A 13,477-nucleotide genomic window follows, 5' to 3' on the forward strand; every position below is an offset into this window, starting at 1 on the left:
ATGCAACAAAATCAGCTTTTTAAAAAGACACGTTTCAAAGTGCATGCAAAACGCATATGCGTGATTTATGCGGCCCATTGACTTGGCATTAGTAGCAAAAACGCTGCTTTTCCCGCAACGCTAGCGTTTCTGCTATGTGTGCTCCTAGCCTCATGGTTTTCTGCACGGACAAGTCTGCTCCCTGCCTTCTAGCATAAATCTTATAGAGGGCCCATTCACATACAGGCGATTGCTTGCACTTTTCAAAGTGCTAGCGCAATGTTAACTATATGCCACTGATCTCACTGCCACGATCACCGGCGATTTGTGATTAGATAGACTCAAAACGCACTACATGCAGCATTTTTTTATAGTTTTTTGAGCGATCACGATTGCAATGTATTTAAATTGCAAATCACGATCTCTCAAAAACCCACAAAAATGTGCAGTGAATTTTACGCGTTAGTCGCGTAAAAATTCGAAGACGCAAAACGCTAGCAATAATCACTAGCGTTTTACGTTTGTAAGTGTGAATGGGCCCTGAGGGCGGAGACACACTGCTGAGAGCTTTCGTTCTTAAAAACACGCTCACATTGAATTGCTTTAAAATCGCAATAAAATTGCTGCAAAATTGCAGAGATCGCGATTGTCTTAAAATCACAATCACGACTATTTTCCATCCATTTTAATACAAGTCAGTGGGAGCAGTTTATAAAAAAAAGACGAAAATGGATCCAATAGGAGCGCAATCGGGGGTGCATGCCCCCGGGACCGTGCATGTGCAGTGGAGCATGACTGGGAAATTTAACGGAGCTGACTGCCAATGGTATTACTCCACTTTGAAGAACAAGAAAAAAATCGCCCATTCTATGTACACGCAGTCAATAACTCTCACCCAAACCACATTTCACCACTGCGAATGTCGGTCTGTCTAGCGTTTGACAAACTACAGCAAACACTCAGAAAGTGTGACTGTGATATATTGTCAAATGCCAAGAAAAAGAATTATTCCTTTTTAGGCCTCTTTCACAGTGGGGCGTTGCGTTTTGATGCGACGCTAAAGTCGCAACGCAAACTAACAACGCAACGTCCCAAAAATTGTCACAGCGCAACCATATGCCCCGTTGTCGTCGCATACAATAGGCATACAGGCAATGAAAAGTATGCTTCCAGGTTATTACTGAGCATGTGCAAACAGTCCAACGCAGCTAATAACGTGTATAACGCACAGCATGCAGCACTTTCTAATAATGCTACACGTTACACACAAACGCAACGTGTGCACTGTGAATGTGGCACAGACTTAGTATTGCTGTGCGTTAGTACACGTTAAAAGTTTTTCTAACGTGCGACTTTAATGGCGCACTGTGAAAGAGGCCTTAAAGAGAACCCGAGGCAGGGTTCTGACAATGCAATCCACGTACAGAGGCTGGGTCTGCCTATACTGTCCAGCCTCTGTTGCTATTTCAATCGCCCCTTAGTTCCCACTACGCCCTGCAATCAGCCATAAATTACAGCCGCGCTGTGCAGGCTGTGTTTACCTCTGTACTGTCACTCTCCGTGCTCCCCCCTCCTCCTGCATAGCTCCGGTCCTGCCCGCGTCCCTTCCCTCCAATCTGCAGGGAGGGAAGGGACGCGGGCGGGGACCAGAGCTATGCAGGAGGCAGGGGGAGTGGCAGACTGACAGTACAGTGGTAAGCACAGCCCGCTGTGACACGCTGCATGTCGGCTGTGATTTATGGGTAATTGCAGAGCGCAGGGGGAACTTAGGGGGGATCTGGATAGCAACGAAGGCTGGGCAGTATAGGCAGACCCAGCCTCTGTATGTGGATTGCATTGTCAGAACCTCACCTCGGGTTCTCTTTAATGTTCTGTCAATAAATAGCAGTGTGAGCAGAGTTTCAGGACCTGGGAACATAAAGGCCACATTCACAGTATCAAACGCGGATGGACGTGCGGTCGGAACGCAGCGCGTACGCACGCATGCACGCCATCTGCGTTTGCCTGCGTTGCGTGGCTGATCCCATTCACTAGACTGAATGGGTCAGTCACGCGTTTTGTTAAAAAATGCGCACGGCATGCGTTGGTGGACCGCACTGGTCTGGAATGCATGCAGTGTGAACATTACACAGTGCAGTCTATGCACCTCTGATGTTGCGTGTTTCTGCCTCCCGCAAGCGTTGCCGAAACACTAAGGCTTTGTTCACATATAAAATCGCAATCGCTTAGGCCAGCGTTCTGCGATTCTGTGTGTGATTTTTTTTTTCTCTCTGCTCCCGGCGGTTACCTGCGTACTACGATTTTTTGTAAAGCGCTTTTCAAAGCGCTTCTGCAGAACAATTTGTTTCTTCACTTCCTGACGCAAGTCAGGAAGTGAACTCTTTGACCTGGAAAAGAATAACTACAATGTATTCTTAAAAGCGTGAACGCAATCGCTACGCAAAGCGATTTTGTGAGCGTTTTGCATTTTTCCTATACCTTCCATTGTAGCAAAACCACCCTAAAAATGGTCCAGGCAGCGCTTTGATAAATGGATCTCAAACGAAGCGCTTTTAGGGCGCGCTTTTAGGGCGAGCTTAAAAAAACACAAAATGCTGTAGGTGTGAACAAGCTCAGAGCTCAGGGCTGCTTCACACCAAGAGCGCTTGAAAAAATGCTTGGCTCCTTTAACCCTGTGAAGGTTTTCCCACAGCAGTGATTTATTTAAAATCGCAATCATGCTGCATGTAGCATTGTTTGGAGCGATTCAGCATGAATGAATGTGCATAAACGCTCTATCACTCCAAAATTGCGATGCAAGGGATATCAGACAATGCATAGATAGTACTGTCTGATGGGCACACCTATGTGTACGTCTGTGGGCAATGCAGAGCCGTCCTATTCAGTATCACTGAATGGAGTCAGCACTGCAACGGAGAGAAATGCAGGCTTCCCGGGTCCTACATCCTGCTTCCGTGGCTTTCATGCTCTCGTGGCTTTCATGCTCCCGTGGCTGGGTTCATTCTGCGCATGCGCAGATCATAAGCCTTGTAACTGTGCCTCCGCAGAACGCTCCCAGCCATGGGAGCACAATGGAGGAGTCGGTGACCAGGAACAGTGCATGCGCAGTGCCCTGCAAACCTGGGACCACAGCAGATTGTGCACCACAACAGATTGAACCGAGAGGACATGGAGGAGGCTGACAGACTAAAGGGGGCTGGAAGAATCGTTTTGTTCCCTTCATCTCAGGTTTACTTTAAAGGGTCACTGTCGCGAAAAATCATAACATTTCAAATATATATAAACATATACATATAAGGAGTACGTTTCTTCCAGAGTAAAATGAGCCATAAATGACTTTTCTCCTATGTTGCTGTCACCTGCAGTAGGTAGTAGAGATCTGACAGAACCGACTAGCCCATCTCCTCATGGGGGTTCTTAGGGTTTGCTTTATTTTCAAAAGCACTTGGTGAATGGCAGTTGCTCCGTCCAACTGCCAAAAAAGTGTACGGTGAGCAGGCAGGCTGGCCAGTAGGGCTGCTCAAATCCAGATCCGGGAAGGAGGAAGTGTTTGTAGTCACATGACCGCCGCGTGGAACGCATAATGGGCCCGTTTCCACTAGAGCGAATCTGCATGCGTTTTCTGCATGCAGATTCGCATAACCAATACAAGTGGATGGGGCTGTTTCCACTTGTGCGGTCTGCTGTGCAGAAAAAAGTCAGAATTTGCATGCCGCACACCCGCACGCGAATCGTCGGTAATGTAATTTAATAGGAAAACCGCAAGCGTATTAGTCTTGTGGTTTTCCCGGCTTTCCGCGTGAGATTCCGCTGAAAAACCCATGTCAATGCTTGCCGGCATTGACATGGTTAAAATCACATAGCGCAAACCGCGAGCGGATCCGCATGAAAACGCGAACGAATCCGCACCCGCATGCGGATTAGTTGACGCATTTTTTAGTGGCGGAATCGCAACACACAAGTGGAAACGGGCCCTAAATCTTTTTCAGGGAATGTCTTTATAAAGAATAAAGGCCATGCTGAGAATCCCCCATGAGGAGATGGACTAACCCAAAACATGTCGGTAATGTCAGATTTCTACTACCTACTGTAAGTGACAGAGAAGTAATGTATGGCTCATTCTACTCAGGAAGAAACGTACTTCTTATTTGTATGTGTTTACATATATTTTACATTTTAAGATTTTCGTGACAGTGTTCCTTTAAGCCTGGTACAAACATTCAATTTTTATTGGGCAATGATAAGCCAATTTTACCACCTCCATGTAGCATAGAGCTTACCCATCTGTTCATAGTATTCAAAATCTGTTGGTCCTCATACTATGTGGAGGAGATAAAATTGGCCAATCAAAATTGGATGAGTGTACCAGGCTTAAGTGACGGGATAATTCATTCATTCCAATTGATTTTTTTCATCTGTTATCAGTCGGTCACAATAGCAAGGACATAAGCATGATAGCTTTCCTGAACCAATCCGGTTTCAAGTCAGTTCCCACAGGTTTCTTCAGACATCAGTTGATTGACTTCACCTAGAGAGTGCGATAGGTGCAGGATCAATCGATTTCCGTTAGCACATCCAATCGGGAAAGTTGAAAGATCATTTATTTGTCCTTTTTGTACCTTTTGATGGCTAAAATGGCTCTCAGGCCAGGGCATTGGGAATGTGAGTATGTTGGAGTTTATTCAGCACAGCAGATGGGGATGTGGAAAGTGCAGTAACCATAGCAACCACTTTTTAATGACCTGGCTGCTGCCACATAAGGAAATAGCAGAAGGCAGAGATAAATCTTAAAGATAAACAGAGTGAACTGTGTGGCAGCAGAAGTTGCAGGGGAAGGGGTAGTCGGGTAGAGAGAGTGGGGACCTGGCAACTTAAAGGTTAACTCTCCTCCATCTTGCAGAAGGACTCGGATCCCGGCTCAGCGGAGGAGCAGAACTTCTCGGTGGTGGTTGCCATTGATTTTGGCACAACGTCCAGCGGCTACGCCTACAGCTTCTCCAAGGAGCCAGAATGCATTCACATCATGAGGTAATGGCTGCAGTGCAGCAGGTAGGGGAGGGGGAGCGTTTTATACCATCTGCTGCCGACTACGCCAACACTATATCATATAGCTATGGGGACAGCTCTCCCAAGAGACGGGCGGGCATCTGTCACCTCATATAGCTACGGGGACAGCTCTTCCAAGAGACGGGCGGGCATCTGTCACCTCTTGTGTCACCTGTGCTAGGAGCCCTGCGGGGACTGCAGTGCCAACACAAACCATGAGAGAAAGGCAACAGATCTATATTTCCATGGGATTATGAGACATTGTAGAAAACTGGCAACCATAATGGTTCAGTGGCTTTATCCTCCTGCAGGACAGTAACTGAGTGGTACCAGGCACAGGGGGTTGTGGTAAATAATCCAGATGTGGCAGCCATGATGGTTCAGCGGTTTCATCCTCCTTCAGGACAGTAACTGAGTGGTACCAGGCACAGGGGGTTGTGGGAAATAATCCAGATGTGGCAGCCATGATGGTTCAGCGGTTTTATCCATCTGCAGGACAGTAACTTAGCAGTAACAGGCACAGAAGGAATTATGGGAAATCAATGTATTCACAGGTTACAGGCAGCCATGTTGGTTCAGCAGCTTTATCGTTCTGCAGGATGGTAACTGAGCATTACCAGGCACAGGGGATTATGGGAAATTATACGGATCTGGCAGCCATGATGGTTCAGCGGCTTTATCCTTATGCAAGACGGTAACCGATCAGTACCAGGCACAGGGGATTGTGGGAAATCATACAGTAGTGGCAGCCATGATGGTTCAGCAGGTTTATCCTTCTGCAGCATGGTAACTGAGCAGTAGCAGGCACAGGGGATTATGGGAAATTATACAGTGGTGGCAGCCATGATCAGGGGCGGCGCCAGGGGGGTGCTTGGGGGTGCTCGAGCACCCCCTAGAATTGTCCAAGCACCCCCAAAGCACCCCCTGGAGTGAACTGACTTCAGGCGTCTAAAAGACGCCAAGTCAGTTCACACAGCGGCAGCACGGAGCAGCAGGCAGGGCTACGGTAAGATGACCGCCCGGAGCCCTGTTCTGCAGACTTCGAGTCTGCAGTGCATGGCTTCGGGCGGCCCTTTTCCCGTAGCCCTGCTCTCTGCATGCAGGCAGGAAGTCTCGTCGTGACGTCGGGAAGGAAGAGGATCGTGGACGCGCGGGCGCTGCGCGCCACAATGAGGTCGGGACTCGGGACAGGAGGTCGGGACTCGGGACAGGAGGTCGGGAAAGAAGGTCTTCTGGCTGTAGGTGAGTAAATGGGTTTTTCTTTTCTTTTTCAGGTGATGCTGATTGTGCATATTGGGGTCATATCTGCTACGGATTGTGCATATCGGGGTCATATCTGCTACGGATTGTGCATATTGGGGTCATATCTGCTACGGATTGTGCATATTGGGGTCATTTCTGCTACCGATTGTGCATATTGGGGTCATTTCTGCTACCGATTGTGCATATTGGGGTCATTTCTGCTACCGATTGTGCATATTGGGGTCATTTCTGCTACCGATTGTGCATATTGGGGTCATTTCTGCTACCGATTGTGCATATTGGGGTCATTTCTGCTACCGATTGTGCATATTGGGGTCATTTCTGCTACCGATTGTGCATATTGGAGTCATATCTGCTACCGATTGTGCATATTGGGGTCATATCTGCTACCGATTGTGCATATTGGGGTCATTTCTGCTACCGATTGTGCATATTGGGGTCATTTCTGCTACCGATTGTGCATATTGGGGTCATTTCTGCTACCGATTGTGCATATTGGGGTCATATCTGCTACGGATTGTGCATATTGGAGTCATATCTGCTACCGATTGTGCATATTGGAGTCATATCTGCTACCGATTGTGCATATTGGGGTCATATCTGCTACCGATTGTGCATATTGGGGTCATTTCTGCTACCGATTGTGCATATTGGGGTCATTTCTGCTACCGATTGTGCATATTGGGGTCATTTCTGCTACGGATTGTGCATATTGGAGTCATATCTGCTACGGATTGTGCATATTGGAGTCATATCTGCTACCGATTGTGCATATTGGGGTCATATCTGCTACCGATTGTGCATATTGGGGTCATATCTGCTACCGATTGTGCATATTGGGGTCATATCTGCTACCGATTGTGCATATTGGGGTCATATCTGCTACCGATTGTGCATATTGGGGTCATATCTGCTACCGATTGTGCATATTGGGGTCATATCTGCTACCGATTGTGCATATTGGGGTCATATCTGCTACCGATTGTGCATATTGGGGTCATATCTGCTACCGATTGTGCATATTGGGGTCATATCTGCTACCGATTGTGCATATTGGGGTCATATCTGCTACCGATTGTGCATATTGGGGCCATATCTGATAACGATTGTGCATATTGGGGCCATATCTGATAACGATTGTGCATATTGGGGCCATATCTGATAACGATTGTGCATATTGGGGCCATATCTGATAACGATTGTGCATATTGGGGCCATATCTGATAACGATTGTGCATATTGGGGCCATATCTGATAACGATTGTGCATATTGGGGTCATATCTGCTACCGATTGTGCATATTGGAGCCATATCTGATAACGATTGTGCATATTGGGGTCATTGGACGTGTTTTTTGTTAAAATCTGCTCACATTACGTGTATTTTCTTGAGAAAACCTGCACAATTATGTGAATTTTCTGGGAAAAGGGTCACCAAAACTTGGGCCCTCTGTCTTTGCGTTGCACTTTTAAAGGGAACCCGAGGTGAGAATAATATTGAGGCTGCCATATTTATCTCCCTTTAAGCAATACCAGTTGCCTGGCTGCCGTGCTGGTCCTCTGCCTCTTATTCTTTCAACCATAGACCCTGAACAAGCATGCAGCAGGTCAGGGGTTTCTGACAATATTGTCAGAACTGACAAGATTAGCTGCATGGCTTGTTTCTGGTGTAATTCAGTTCACTACTACAGCCAAATAGATCAGCAGGGCTGCCAGGCAACTAGTATTGTTTAAAAGGAAATAAATATGGCAGCCACCATATCACTCTCACCCTGGGTTCACTTTAAATTACAGTTAGCCCCGCCCTCATCCGGTCATGACCACGCCCATTTTTTTCGCCGCGGCAGGTTGTAGCCACACCCATTTTTTGCCGCGGCCAGCTCCCCCGGAAATTGGTCCAGCACCTGCATAGCACCCCCTAAAAAAATTTCCTGGAGCCGCCACTGGCCATGATGGTTCAGCAGCTTTCTTCTCCTGCAGGATGGTAACTGAGCAGTACCAGGCACAGCAGGGGATTATGGGAAATAATACAGAGGCGGCAGCCACGATGATTTAACAGCTACACAACGCTGGCTCCGAGCATACAGTAATAGGCGATTATGGGAAGTCATAAAGACTGGGCACCATAACGGGCCAGCGGCTTTATGCTCCTGCAAGGCAGTCATGTGACTAAACATGACATTTGTCCAGCATTCAGACAGAGGATGTGAAAACATTACAGTCACTGGTGTGGAGCTCTCATACAGAAAAATGACAAATGCTGCGGCAAATGAAGTGTGAGCGTTCATCACCCACTTAACCATGACGCTCAGTGAACACTGTTAACAACCACCTATGTGACCTTTACAGGGGCGTAACTAGAAATCACTGGGCCCCCCGCTAAACTTTGGATGGGGAAGGGGGCCCGACTCCCACCGTCCCTCACCTTGGGGCCCCCTTCTGAATTCCCCCCCTCCAAAAATGACAGCAGTGGCTGGGCAGGGAACGCAGACTCACCTCTTCCGCGTTCCATGCGACGGAGCTCTGGTCTTCTCTGTTGCAGCACCGCTCACTCTACTTCCTGATTAGGTGAGTCCGCATTCTTTGCACGACTGCTGCTGTAATTTCGGGAGGGAGGAACGCTGAAGGGGGACCCGAGGAGAGAGAGGGGGTAGTCAGGTGCCCTCCCTGCAGCTGTGTGTACCCGCTGCTCCTCCCTCCTGTGCTGTGCCCCCTTTTGCCCCTAAAAATGGTTCTCTTCGGGGCTCAGAGCCGCGCCCCCTCTAGGTTCCTCCAGCCCCTCGCAGCTGCATCCATTACAGGGGCAATAGTTATGCTCCTGGTGCGGTACCTGACATGCCCATAGATTACTATGGACCCTCATTTTCCTGGCAGTAAGTAGGTGACCACACAAAAGGACAGGCTGGATGGGATCTAATTCTGGTCAGTCAGAGTGAGGTCAGCACGGGATACATGAGTTATGTGCCACAGGGGAGATGCTTCCCTCCAATCAATGAAAAACTTTTCAATGGCCTCCTCATCACTTAAACTAACAGGATAATCAATTTTCCCTTAGAAGACATATTATGACTAATCTGTACATCCCAGGAGTTCCCTGCATCTCTAACTGTCTCATAGCGGGGAGCACCTAGCCATGTCTGACCAGACCAGATAGTCACTGCCTGATGCTGGCTTGGCATGCTAGCTTGCTATGGGAGTAATGGTATTGAGCTCAAATTTCACATACCCGTAATTTCACATCAGAATTCCCAATTACAAAGTGAAATCGTAATGACAAGTTCCTGGCAAATTCATAATTGATTTTGCATGCAATTGTAATTATATTCAGTAAGTTTTATGATTATTTAATACTATTATTTAGTATTTATATAGCTCCGACATCTTCCGCAGCGCTGTACAGAGTATAGTGCCTTTTCATCATCTGTCCCTCAGAGGAGCTCACAATCGAATCCCTATCATAGTCCTATGTCTATGTATGTATTTTGTAGTGTATGTATCGTAGTCTAGGGCCAATTTTGGGGGAAGCCAATTAACTTATCTGTATGTTTTTGGGAGGTGGGAGGAAACCGGAGTGCATGGGGGAAACCCAGTGGTGCAAGGCCTCTACGCAATCTGCTACACAATGACCATTTGGTAATCCCCACTATGCTCTTATATGTCTTAGGTGAGTTTTGCAAGCTGTTGCACCTAATGGCAGAGATGATGCTGGGTCTCTTATATTCTCAAGCTTTGGTAGTTCACCCATAATGTATTACAGATTAAAGATGGTTGCTTGTTCCGCAGGCGCTGGGAGGGCGGAGACCCCGGAGTATCCAATCAGAAGACACCGACCACCATACTGCTAATGCCGGACAGGAAGTTCCACAGCTTTGGCTTCGCCGCCAGGGACTTCTACCACGACTTGGACCCCAGCGAGGCCAGACATTGGCTGTACTTTGAGAAGTTCAAGATGAAGCTGCACAGCAGTACGGTGAGTGAAGCTGCACAGCAGTACGGTGAGCGAAGCTGCACATCAGTACGGTGAGCGAAGCTGCACAGCAGTACGGTGAGCGAAGCTGCACAGCAGTACGGTGAGCGAAGCTGCACAGCAGTACGGTGAGCGAAGCTGCACAGCAGTACGGTGAGCGAAGCTGCACAGCAGTACGGTGAGCGAAGCTGCACAGCAGTACGGTGAGCGAAGCTGCACAGCAGTACGGTGAGCGAAGCTGCACAGCAGTACGGTGAGCGAAGCTGCACAGCAGTACGGTGAGTGAAGCTGCACGGCAGTACGGTGGTACGGTGAGCGAAGCTGCACGGCAGTACGGTGAGCGAAGCTGCACGGCAGTACGGTGAGCGAAGCTGCACGGCAGTACGGTGAGCGAAGCTGCACGGCAGTACGGTGAGCGAAGCTGCACGGCAGTACGGTGAGCGAAGCTGCACGGCAGTACGGTGAGCGAAGCTGCACGGCAGTACGGGGAGCGAAGCTGCACGGCAGAGCGGTGAGCGAAGCTGCACGGCAGTGCGGTGAGGGAAGCTGCACGGCAGTACGGTGAGGGAAGCTGCACGGCAGTACGGTGAGCGAAGCTGCACAGCAGTACGGTGAGTGAAGCTGCACGGCAGTACGGTGGTACGGTGAGCGAAGCTGCACGGCAGTGCGGTGAGGGAAGCTGCACGGCAGTACGGTGAGCGAAGCTGCACGGCAGTACGGTGAGCGAAGCTACGAAGCTGCACGGCAGTACGGTGAGTGAAGCTGCACAGCAGTACGGTGAGTGAAGCTGCACAGCAGTACGGTGAGTGAAGCTGCACAGCAGTACGGTGAGCGATCCCATGCCCAGATCGTCTTCCCGGGATTGTTTCCTCGCAATCCTAATAAACGTCTTTAAGAACTCCATCAGGCTTCATTCACAATATAAACTGGTGTCCAGTGCAGTCCTATAATGTCCGGTTTTTTTTTTTTTTAAGTTTTTTTTTATTTTAGTTTTGAGAAACATTCAATTAATTCCCTGTCTGGTCAGTTTGACGAATGGTTGGTTGGTTGGTTTTGCATCAGTTTGGTATGAGTTTTCTATGGGTTGGTTCACACTGCAAGAGCTTTGTCAGAGCACTTGGAATTTTAAAAGCTCTTGCTAATGTAATGCTGTGTGTGTGTGATCCCACTTGAGCGATGTGATTTTATAAAAATCACCCATATCACCCATAGCATTGTATTAGCAAGAGCTTTTCAAACTACATAGCGCTGGTAGTGTGAATCAGGCCAGTGCAGTGGCATACATATGAATTGGCCGCCAGGAGACTTGGGCTCAGGATACAGCCGGTATGGCTTATCCTGCTGCTGCACAAGTTCCCAGTAATGTTAAATACTATTCCCCCTCCAGGTCCACATGGCTAGTGGGGAATAATGTAATTCGGCTTCCAGCTATTGCTATACACCGCGCCAGAGTGAAGGGGCCCTGAACGTTTTACTGTCTGTACTCAGTGGCAGTCTATTAAGTGTCCCAGAGTTAGAAAAAGGTCAATAGTTTATGTATTTCATGTCTCCCTGCCCTCAAAAGTTGATCTCTGCCAGGAAAACTTTTATCGCTTTAATTTGCTTATCAGTAATGTTTACTATATTCCCCTCAAGGTACTCCCTGCCCTCAGAAGTTGTTTTCTGCCAGGAAAACTTGTATGACTATAATTTGCTTATCAGTGATGTTTACTATATTCTGCACAAGGTACCCACAAGACAAAAGCTGTCACTTCCATGCCTAAAAATTAACTCTTTCAGGCAACAAAATAAAACTAGTAAAACAGCCTGGCTGTTAATATGTTTTGTACTGTACATGTTTATTTCATTATGTCACATGTCGCCTCGGGTACACTTTTAAGTCCCAGGTTCAATTGCCAGCCAAGACAATATCTAGTTAGATCTATGCCTCAAACAAGTGCAGCTACTGTACAGTCCATCATTCTGGGCAAAACAGTTCAAAAGTAGCAAACTTGTATACGCTTGGCATCGCTCCAAAAACGCTCTTACATTATCAACCCGAGCAATCCCCCCACTGAGCAGGGCCCCCGGCTGTGCTGGGAACAATGAGAAGCAGCACCAGTTTAGAGGAACTAGAGCGGACAATTATTATTAGCATTTATAGATGAAATATTGTGACTCCACGCAGAACATGTAACAGCTTCTCCCCCCTCGACTCACCCACACAGGATCTCTCTATGGAAACCGATCTCATCGCTGCCAACGGCAAGAAAGTCAAGGCGCTGGAGATATTCGCCTACGCGCTGCAGTATTTTAAGGAGCAGGCACTAAAGGTGAGAGAGATGGGGCGCTGCTCGGTGTACCCCAGAACTGGCGGGGGGAAGGGGGGGGGCGTCTCCATGCCCAAATCCAGGGATATTTAAAAGGATGCCAAATAACCAAAGTGATGTATATGTGAAAAAAGGAGAACCGGGAGCCCAATATAGTGTAGTAAGTATTAACAATTGGGTATAGTGAACGAGTACAGAATTATACTCACAAACCAGGGTTACCTCCAGGCAACCACTGTATAGGCAGGTGAGGAGATTAACCTGTCCCCACTCAGGAGTAAGAAGTCGCTCTCTGTAGATAGGAGAAAGAAAGGGGTATCCCCCTCCACCAGGGGTGGATATCAATTGTAACGTAATGTAAAACATAGGCGCCAAAAGGATAAAAACAGCTATTAAAAGGTTTAAAAATGCTTAGGAGGCAGTGGTGGTCTTACCTCCTGCAAGCAGACACAAAAACTGTATTTGAGACAAGCAGAATGTATTGGTACACTCCAGGGGTTTTTGCAACGCGTTTCGCAGGTTCACACCTGCTTCATCAGGCAATAGATTATTGGAGTACACAACAGTATATGGTCCCAGTTACACCTTGTGCCTCAGTGACTGAGAAAACATCTGGAAATATGCCTGAAGAAGGGGACTAGATCCAAGAAAGCTTGCATAATTTAACTTTATCAGTTAGCCATTAAAAGGTATTATTTTTACAATACTTTGTTTTTTTCTTCTACCTACATGTACTTTATCAATAAACACTCATCGGTAAAGACTGTTCTGCAAAAATACATAGCAGTATGGTCACTAGCTTTCTGTAATGTGGATCTGCTGCCTGCCCATACATTGCACACCAATTTCCAGTAGATTTCAGCATGAAATCTATTGGAAATCTTCCCAGCGCCACCGCCCTATAAATGTATTTT

General features: G+C 47.6%; 1 protein-coding gene across 1 annotated transcript in view; it reads left to right on the forward strand.

The window, feature by feature from the left end:
* Positions 1 to 13,477, forward strand: part of HSPA12A (heat shock protein family A (Hsp70) member 12A) — a 104,606-nt gene that overhangs the window by 60,468 nt on the left and 30,661 nt on the right. Inside the window, exons 3-5 of the mRNA XM_068255336.1 lie at positions 4,880 to 5,007; positions 10,071 to 10,257; positions 12,462 to 12,566. Coding sequence (XP_068111437.1) covers positions 4,880 to 5,007; positions 10,071 to 10,257; positions 12,462 to 12,566 — 420 coding nt within the window. The remainder of the gene's footprint in view (positions 1 to 4,879; positions 5,008 to 10,070; positions 10,258 to 12,461; positions 12,567 to 13,477) is intronic.

The sequence above is a fragment of the Hyperolius riggenbachi genome, chromosome 10 (genome assembly GCF_040937935.1).
Source record: "Hyperolius riggenbachi isolate aHypRig1 chromosome 10, aHypRig1.pri, whole genome shotgun sequence".
Classification (NCBI taxonomy): Eukaryota; Metazoa; Chordata; class Amphibia; order Anura; family Hyperoliidae; genus Hyperolius; species Hyperolius riggenbachi.